Raw genomic sequence first — 10218 nt, 5'->3', positions numbered from 1 at the left:
TTCAGTGTCTTTATGCTCTGTAATTCCAACACTCTGTTTAGCAATAAGCTTTTATTAAGTAGATTGAGTTAAGCATTACTGAATTTGAGGAACAGGTACAGAAATAGAAGTTCCAACATCAGGGTTAATTATGTAACGCTCCCCAGTGGTTACTGATTGTTTTTTCAGAAGAAATGGTTATTTAATATTCATCGTGATCACCCTAAAACGTATCATCTTCCTTGTCCTGGTGAGTTTGCATTTACCTGATTCTACCCTCTATCAGAAACTCCATTATAAAAGGACAGTTATCATGTGGCTGGCCGGCAGGAAGGTCCACGTTTGTCTCTAAAACTTTAGGACTGTTCGAATGCTTAAAATGAAAAAAAAAAAAAGAATTACAAATATGTCCTTTTTCTCCCCTCCCTCCCCTTCACTGTTGAGACATACTCTCACTTAACTTCAACTTCTTATAAAAATGAAATTATACCTATAATAAATATTTATTTAAAATCCTGCCTAAAAATGTGTTGCTAAATGCTCATTATTCATTTTTAGTTCCTCCCCCAAAAAGCTGTACTTAAAATGTAAGCCTTTTCAAACTACGTGTGTCAGTTTTCAGTAACTACCCAAGAATATTGATTATGAAAAATCAATATTTACAGGATTTCCCTCTTTTGGCTGCTTGGAGAATTTTAAGTAGCTTTCATTATTACTTTCATAGGACATAATCATTTTGATGATTTATTCCTGCATGAGCATAAGATTTTGTAACTGGGTGAGGGGATCAACTGCTGGAATAAATTTGCATAGATGATGCAGTGTTTCAAATTTGTAAAAGGTACAAATGTGGTTAATGTTAACTGACTTATCCAAATTAGGAACACAGATAAAGTATCAGATAAAGTATCAGATAAAGCAGAGAAAGTAATTTTTGAGGAAGTTGTAATATCAGTATGGACTGAGGTCAAACAGAAAGACTGTAGTGGATTCTTGCAGTAAGGCTGGTACCTATTTACCCACGTGCAGGTAAACCAAAGTATGGACAGAGATTCCTGCATTCATGTAAATACGTAGAAAGAGAGAGTCTTTTTTACTAGAGCACTTCCTTGTCCACTATCTGATTCTTTCTTGAAAACACCTTCTGAAGAAGGATGCAACCTGGACTGCTGATAAGCTGGTTTCTATTCTAAGGGACACCGGTAGCTATGCCAGTCTATGAATTTCCAACAAGTTACAGAGCATCTCAATAAAATTCTTATTTCAAAGAGGCCTGCACTTGACACAGCAGAACAAACTTTAACATTTCTCAGGTTAAAACTGACTAATCCTTTCGCCTTGGATTTTAACCTGCAGATGCAAATCCTGCCAGAGCATCCCCAGGTAGTCTCTGTTTTCCTTCAAGCACATCCACACCTGTATCTGTACAGGGCTTCACAGGCGTCACCCAATATATCCTCTGATGAGTATACCCTACGCTTTGAGCCTTGTGCTACTGCTGCAAGCCGATCACAACCGCTACGTAGTCTACTGCTATGAGGGCAGCAAGGCTCAGTAAGCATCCAGCAGGTTTTTCACCATCTGCAGTGGATGGCAGAAGTTTGCAGTATGAACAGTCTAAACTGCTGTTAACCTTAATGAAGACAGAAGCTGCTGTAAAAGCGATCTGGCCATATTAGGAAGTACAAACTTGACACGTTGGTGTTCTACCCCAGTTCAAACTAGAGAAAAGTATATTAAAAAAAAAGTATATTTGAAGATCATTCTAAGTTACTGTTTCTGCTGGTAATCTGTCCTAAATAATTGTTTGAAAATACACTGAAATCTACTATTTAGTTAACAGCTAAATTAGACTAATAGCTTAATGACTTGTAAAGATGTATTTGTGATAACTCTCCTTCAATCTCTCTACATTTATTTTTTTAAGGAGGAATGTTTAAGCAATGCTTTTGGAAATGGAAAGCTAAGACTGGCTTGTCCCCTTTATCAATTTTACAGACCTGCATATTTCCCTTAGACATTGTTGCTTGTTTTTCACTCTCTGCCTGTGTTCCGGCATGCGGCTAGGAGCTCAGAGAATGTGCATTTGTCTCAGAATAAAAGTGCATGGTACCTATCAGCTCTTATCCTACCTGTTTAAAACATGACAGTGGGCAGGGAACTTGTATTTTGACACTGTCCCATCAACAAACATCTACACCTTTCAGTATTATGAACATTACCTCTTTCCTGTATGCATCAGCTCAAAGGCCTCGTTAATTTTGTCAAAAGGCAGGGTGTGAGTCACAAATTCATCCACTTTGATCTTTTTGGACATGTAGTCAGTCACCAGTTTAGGCACATTGTCTACGCTCTTCCAGCCTGAAAGACAGTGAGTGTGCATTTGTTTTTGCCCTTTCCACCCACCTCTGTACAAAGAGGAAGGAAAACATACAACCCTTATACGGGTTATCATCTGATAAATGTGAAAAGGAACCGAGATTGGTGTTTGTTACTCCTGCTCTACTCAGGCAGTGAATAAGGAATGTATGAGGGCAGCTAGATCTGGCAAGGGCACACATTATCCAGACACATTCGTGCACTAACCTTTCACTAGGTATTTCCACATTTGGCATAGAGCAGCCCTCACCTGGGAAAGCATGCACTAGCATCTCTATCAGCCCCTTGTGGCTCTAAAAGTCTCAACAGGTTTCTGGTTTGACAGCAGAAAAAGTCTATCAAGACTTTGTTGCTTTTTATTTTCAAGTTCTTTTATAAGTTCCCATTTTAGCCCCGCAATTTGCTTACTGACTAAGCAACAAAAACATCTTTTGAGTTCACATCTCCCCAAAGACCAGGTCCTTTACTGCATCCCAAACCTTGTGCTAATAAGAAAGCAATCCCACTATACCACTGCTATAGAACTGACTAGCGGGTGGTTATGTTCTCTCTTTGAAATACATGAGATCTTGTATTTCATGTGTTTATTTCAATGTGTTTATCTGTAGCCGGTCTGTAGGTATATTCTATGTCCTTCCCGCATTTAACCCAGAGCAAATTACTTTTATCCCCAAACCAAAAGAGTTACCTCCAAACGCGGTCCCTTTCCACGTCCGCCCAGTTACTAGCTGGAATGGCCGCGTAGAGATCTCCTGACCAGCAGCAGCTACTCCAACGATCACACTGACTCCCCAGCCCTTGTGGCAGGCTTCCAAGGCAGCCCTCTTCACAGAAGAACGGGACAAAACCAGATCGTTTACTGCTAATGTTTATGCTATCTAGACTGGCACAGGTTGCACTTCTTCTCCCCCAGTTAATGAATCGCCACATTAGTGTTTAAGGAACAATAAATCCCCTGACAATTATGTTAAGTTTCCCATTGGTTCAGACTCCTTATACTGTTAAGGATTGCTCTTTTTATATCCCATCTGGCTTCCAAAAAAGCCACTCCCCTAGAAGCTGGGATAAACTGTAAGCAGAGACAACGTAGGCCATGTTACGGACAGATTAGAACTGCTATCGTCATTCCCGAAAGCCTCGCCTTACATTCAGCAACACTTCTGTGATTCTAAAAGTTAAATTCATTATCTGGGGGAGAAGGGAGATTCTGAGCAGTCCTTGAGATTTTACATTTGTTAATTATCATAATTATTATAAGCAAATTAATTATAAGTAAATTATATATTGTACGTTGTACAATACATTTTATGTGTTTTTTGTTAATTTTTCAGCAGCTGAATACTCAGGATTTCAAAGACAGAAAAACTTATGTGAAGAAACAGAATTTTAATAATTTATAATTAGTTAATAATTATATAATTAATAAATTGTTAATAATTTAATAATTAGGGTTTGATGTAAATTGTCCTTTTTAGTCACAGCAGTTATCACTACTATTAAAACAAAAATAGCATGGCACGTTTCCTGTAACAAGCAAGCAGCTCGGTTTCCTATGTAGCTGAACACCGAAGTGGCAACCAGCTCTGCCCTCCCTCCAGTTGCTGCTGTTACGCGCTCACTCACCATGACTCCAACGTTACCAATGCACTCAAAGGAGTAGTCTACGCCACCGTCGGTCATTTCAACCAGCACCTCCTGGATGGGCTTCTTGAAGTCTTGAGGGTTAATGCACTCGGTAGCTCCAAACTCCTTGGCTTTGGCATACTTATCCTTGTTAATGTCAATGCCAATGATCCGGGATGCTCCCGCAACTTTACAGCCCATAATAACTGCCAGCCCCACTCCTCCTAAACCAAAGACAGCACAAGTGGAGCCAGGTTCCACCTAGGTGAAGAAAAAGCCATAAGCAACAGAGAAAATTCTTCCACATGAGTGAAAAACACAAGTCTGTTACGAAGAAAATGGGGGGGTAAATATATATGGCTACAAGACTTTATCGCTTAGATAAGGCAAACTCTATGGAAAGTTTATAGAAAACCTCTTTACGTGCTAGGCTTTCCTTTTTGCCCAAAGACTTGACTTCCGTAACCTGCCCTAGCCCCATGTGTGCTCACCTACTGTCTCTCTCTCTCACCCTGACCTTCAAAACTACCAGAATGACTTGCACCAAGATTAAGATGAGTTGGAAAAGTAATTTCAGGAAAAGTGAAGTTGGTATTAAAAGAGATGCAGGATCTTCTACATGGATTTTGTCTCACCCTCTAATTTTCTCCTGACCTGATCTGCCCTTTATGGAAGTTTGAAATTCTTAGTTTAATTTCACCAGCTAAAGAGCATAAAAACCCAGAAATTTGGTACATCATGGCTACAGTCTGTATCTAGTCTGTAATCTAGACCCTAAACTGTTAGTGTACTTTGGCTCAGGCACAGTTACACAGAAAAGCCAGAGACAACCGCAGCTTTTACCTTGGCAGTGTTAACAACAGCCCCATATCCAGTAGAGATGCCGCAGCCCAGCAGACACACTTTATCGAGAGGTGCCGCAGCGTCTATCTTAGCCACGGAGATATCAGCAACCACCGTGTACTCCGAGAAGGTGCTCGTTCCCATGAAGTGGTAAATCTGCTTTCCTTTGCAGGTGAATCTGCTGGTACCATCAGGCATGAGTCCTTTCCCTTGAGTAACTCTTAAGGCAAAGACAGGAAAGTAGAGTCAGTCTTAAGCAGTAATTACTCTCACTAGACAGTATTGTGTAAGTAGCACAGGGATATAGTCGCATAATTGCACCGTAATTTTTGGAACATTCCAGTAAACCCATGAATTTACAGAAATTAGACACTAGTCTCCTAACAAACACTTCACGGTGTTAATTCCTCCAAGGAAGCATGGAAAGAATTGGGAGTTTATCAGCACGTTGACCCTGTTAGCTACCAGTGCTAACTGCTTGTGCCATGGTACCACACTCCCGTCTTCATTCACCTCCTTTAGTCTACTTCCCTCGAGCAGCAGCCATCAGTTATGTCCCTGGGTTTTTGGTTTCGCGAGACCGTTTTCTTCAGAATGGGATCTACGCTTAAATCACGCTTACTTTTTCATAGTGATTTAAATAGTATGTCCAAACAGCGGTCACATTACTACTATGGCCTGTTGCTGGCGGAGTGGCAGCACAATTGGGTTGAAACAGAGAACCTCCAGCTGAAACTGGGGCACAGTAACTTTACAGGCGAAAGGTATGAATGATAGCTCTTAGTTAATGAAAGGAGATGCAATATTCCTGGGGGCTGAAGACAGTGACCAAAGCCAAATATTCTCCTTGATTACAGAGACTCATCAAAGTACCACTAGGATCCACTTAGTGCATGCAAGCTAGACAAGCCATTAAACGGTATTAATGGTATATCAGTCCCAGCAGTGGAGAATCCTTCCTGGCTGAGATTTACCATCCCTATTGCTTATTGGACCCAGCTGCAAAATCAGCAGAGAAGCATGTATTAAGGAAAAAGAGCTCTCTCTATAACTCTGTACCTCTCAAAGCCTTCAGTGTTTGCAGCAAGAGCTAAATTCCCTGAAGTATTTCCTTTAAGTATGGATTAAATATAGAGCCAGAGCATTTATGTTTTCAAAGCTGTGGAAACAAGCTACCAGCTTACACCTTTACAAACGTACAAACAAAGAAACAGATTTATTTAAGAAGAAATCTTAAGGAAGAATGGAAAGTAGTGTCTGACTCCTTAAAACATGTACTTTCTTACTTTTGATAACTAGAACAGGTATACGTTGAACAAATACTATATTGTGTGTCAAGATAAAAAGCATACAGACCTTATCTTTTGACACAGATTAGTTTTAGGATTCTTGCAGAATTTGCACTCGCCACACTGGGGGATGTATAGAGGGATAACGGTATCCCCTAGAGAAAAAAAAAATAAAAATCTGGCTATTACTGAGTCAAGCAAGGCATAAAGAGAGAAGTGGAGTTATTCAATTTGTATGGCTTTTATGTGAGCAACTGTTCATTTAAAACTGTTCATTTCTTTTTACAGTCTGCTTACAGTCCAGAGTAGCGCTATTTATAGAGAGTGCTAGATAAAACACTTTTTCTCATGTCTGAGCAGACAGACAATCAGAAGTTTATCATTCCAGAACAAATAGGAACTTACTGTAAAACAAAACAACCTCAAACCAACAGTAACACAATTGTTTAAGTTGTTTAAAAGAACAGATAACAACTTTTATTTGAAAAAAAAAATCTTCTAACTATATCGATCCAATTTCAAGCAAGAAATCTGGAGTTTTCCAATCTTTAAACTGAGTGTACATTGCATAGATTAGTATTATTCCTCAGACAAAAGAAATTTATGCAGACATTCAGAATAAAACATTATATCCTGCAATATAGCAAGTGAGTGGCCCAATTTGACAGTTGCCATTATAGTAAAGTCACACTTTTAAGGAAGTCAGAAAACTTGTAAGATGTCAGGTATTTTCTTACCCGGCTTTACTTTTGTTACTCCTTCCCCAACGCTCTCCACGATTCCTGCTCCCTCATGACCCAAAATCACAGGGAAGCATCCTTCAGGATCAGCACCACTCAGTGTATAGGCATCAGTGTGACAGACAGCAGTGGCAACTATCTATAAGTAAATAAATACAAATATATATATATATAAATATATATATATAAGCCGAGGTATCTTGAAGAATAGAATAGTAGCATAGATTTAAATATTACCTTTTGGTTGGTCATTCAGAAAAATCGCCAATAGGAGTTTGCCAATCCTAGTAACATTTGTGATACAGCAAGCATACTTTCACTCCTTGCACAGCACAAAGTATATATCACACTTCGACAAAAAGGAAATTTGGGGGATAGTGCATCTTTTCTTATTCCACCAACTATGCCCTGCTGTTGAAAGGGGTAGATGATGTCATCTTGTTTCCTCAGGCAAGAAATCTGTAGTCCAAGTCATCTCAATGCAGGCTGGGTTCCCGGATTTGAAATAATCAACCCCCAAGACTAGCTATGAACTTTAGACCAGGCTCTGGACTGAGACCAACAGAAATCAAAAATGTTTTCCATAAACAGAAGATCTAAATACCATAATTTTCTTCTCTGTAAAACCGCTGAGATACTAATGAACTAATGCTATCCATTCAACGTGTATTCTGTTGGTAAACAGCTTTAATACTCAGTCTCCCAAAATATAATGGATACAGTTAAAGATTGATATAATTACCTTGATGCGGACTTCATGAGCTTTTGGTGGAGCAACCTCCACCTCCTCAAGAGAGAGAGGTTTACCTGCCTCCCAGGCAACAGCAGCCCTGCATTTAATAACCTAAAAGACATCAACAAGAAAAAGAGAGGACATCTGTTAAAATAATTCTTGTTCAACCAGGCAAGGAAATGAGAGAAAGGCTACTGGCTTTTGGAAAGAATCCCAGATCTGAACTACATCATTTCAGCACAAAGGCTTAATTGGTCTACGTTTGCTCCCAGAAAGCCGAGTAAATAAACCAAGATCTGAACTTTGAATGTTATTCTCTTATTGAGCAAAAGTATAATAAACCCAGGACCGTTTGGGACATATACAAACACCGCAGTGAAAGGAACAATAGGAATGGAGAGATTGCATAATAAAAACTGTGGTTTAAAATAAAACAGGCATTCATGTAAGAGGTGGCCCTTGAGCACAGAGTGCTCGTTTAGAAATTTGGAAAGCAAACTGGAATTCACGTAACAGTCCAAGACCCCCATATTAAAGGTGGGCTTCTTGTTCCATAACAGGATGGCTTCTGAGTAGGATTTCAACAAGAACATGTGCACACACATGGCTGGTGTGCAGAGCCTGACAGCGGGGCACAGGGACTGGAGAGATCCTGCCGTAGGGTTTCTGGCAGTGAGTTGTGTGCTAGCACCTCCACAGAGCCCGCACAGCTTTGTGCGAGCAAACTGGTGCTCACTGCTCCCAGCAGGCTGCTCTGCAACCACTCCTGACCTCCCAGGAAGCTTTTCAAGACAAACGGTGCAGAGTCTGCAGCGTGTGGAACTGGGAAGCCCAATCCGATCACCAGCCAGGCATGCCCCGGGGTGGCTCTAAGAGCCAGCATCACAGCCACGTAGCCCAAAGCAGGCTCTGGAGCTGCCATTGCTAGATGTCAGCTGTAAGAAGCACAGCTCCAAGTCTGTCCCGCCGAAGAAAATGGGCTTTGCCCTCTGCCGGGCATGTTCTCCTGCAAATGCAATGGTTTCTTGCTGGCCACTCGGCTGAGTCGTGGGACCAAGCTGACGGCCTCACTGGTACAAACCCCAGCAGGGAACGCCATCCCTGCCTCGCCTGTCTTGGAGCAGACCCTCGGTGATCCACTCCAGGACAGCACCCAGTGGTTTGGGTACTCCTGTCCTACAACGGGACGGTATCCCCCAGAGCTGGCTACCAGCCTCACTGCACCCCAAACAGCAGAGCAACGTGCAAAAATCGCTGAAACGACTGCTGCCGACCCAAAAAGGCCCGAAACCTTATAAACCCCAGCAGAGCAAGCAGGGATTGCTCCCGGTCCAACTGGGGCCAAATCCCCTTTGCTCTGCTTCTCGCTACCTGGCCGAACGCCGCAAAACCGCACCAGGCGCGACGCTGGGGATTTCACCACAGAAATCTGAACTGGCTGCTGGGATGGCGACGGCCGCGGGTGCACTCAGCCCGCAAATCCCCAAATCCCATTAATTTTGTTGCTAATCGAGGCCCCCCCAAAGCCCCAAATCCCATTATTTCTGTCGTTAATTGAAGCCTCCCGGTGCTGGGGCGGGGGGGGGGGGGGGGTGTGAGGGTGGCACAGCGCGACCCCGCCAAAGCGCAGTGACACGAAATGGAGGGGGACCGGAGGGGGACCGGGGGGGGACCGGAGGGGGACCGGAGGGGGACGGGGGACCCGCACACCGCCTCACCCCGCTCGCCATCGCTCCGGACGGAAAAGGAGGGCGATCCCGCCCCCCTCCGAGGCGGGCACGCGCATGGCCGTTGAGAGCCATTGCGGGGGGTTGAGGAGGGGCGGGGAGATGGCGGGTTCCTCCCTCAGTACCTCCGTCCGTCCCTTCGCTGCGACCCCATGGCAGGGCGAGGGTCTCCATCCCCCGGTCCCCGTCAGGCGCCGGCCCCTGAGGCGTTGCGGGGGGGTGTGCTGAGCCTCCCCCCCCCCCCCGCCCAAGTACCAGGAATCAGCAAGTGCCACTGGTAGGCAGTGGCACCAGCTTGCTGAAAGGTAGCATGGATTTTTATGGCGTAAATAATAACTACAGTATTTAATGACATAACGGCAAGTTGAACATGAGTCCTCAGCGTGCCCTGGCAGCCAGGAGGGCCAGCCGTGCCCTGGGGTGCTTTGGGCGCAGCACTGCCAGCCGGTCGAGGGAAGGGATTGTCCTGCTCTGCTCTGTGCTGGTGTGGCCTCACCCCAAGAACTGAGTGCAGTTTTGGGTGCCACAGTATAAGAAAGACATAAAACTGTTAGACAGTGTCCAAAGGAAGTCTGTAAAGGCTAAAGCTTCCTCACAAGGGGAGCGGAGGGGCAGGCGCTGAGCTCTGCTCTCTGGGGACAGCGACAGGACCCGAGGGAACGGCATGGAGCTGGGACAGGGGAGGGCCAGGCTGGGGGTTAGGGAAAGGTTCTGCACCCAGAGGGTGTACTCTTGATCACCCCTGCTTTGTCAGTGCTTCCAAAAAGCCTCCAAGCATTCTGGTTAGCTCAACTCCACGGGTGCTCAGCTTTTGTTAGTGGCCCTATCACTGATGTTCTGGAAACTGCAAGTGCTGATTCTGGTAGATAAAAGCATAAGTACCTAAATCATAACTCCATTAATCA

General features: G+C 43.5%; 1 protein-coding gene across 1 annotated transcript; it reads right to left on the bottom strand.

Moving 5' to 3' along the window:
- On the bottom strand, positions 1 to 9363 carry LOC308194419 (alcohol dehydrogenase class-3). The gene is made up of 9 exons (XM_080590355.1): positions 9305 to 9363; positions 7596 to 7697; positions 6851 to 6992; positions 6181 to 6268; positions 4825 to 5044; positions 3982 to 4242; positions 3047 to 3182; positions 2202 to 2340; positions 1 to 352 (listed from the first exon to the last, which is right to left on the bottom strand). Exons 1-9 carry the CDS (start codon positions 9314 to 9316, stop codon positions 328 to 330), a joined length of 1125 nt encoding a protein of 374 aa, XP_080446481.1. The 5' UTR covers positions 9317 to 9363; the 3' UTR covers positions 1 to 327.
- Between the last annotated feature and the right edge of the window lie 855 nt (positions 9364 to 10218).

This window comes from Anser brachyrhynchus (genome assembly GCF_964034855.1).
Source record: "Anser brachyrhynchus genome assembly, chromosome: 4".
Taxonomy (NCBI): domain Eukaryota; kingdom Metazoa; phylum Chordata; class Aves; order Anseriformes; family Anatidae; genus Anser; species Anser brachyrhynchus.
The sequence above is the reverse complement of the archived record's forward strand: the minus strand, read 5'-3'. Positions and strand labels throughout refer to the sequence as shown.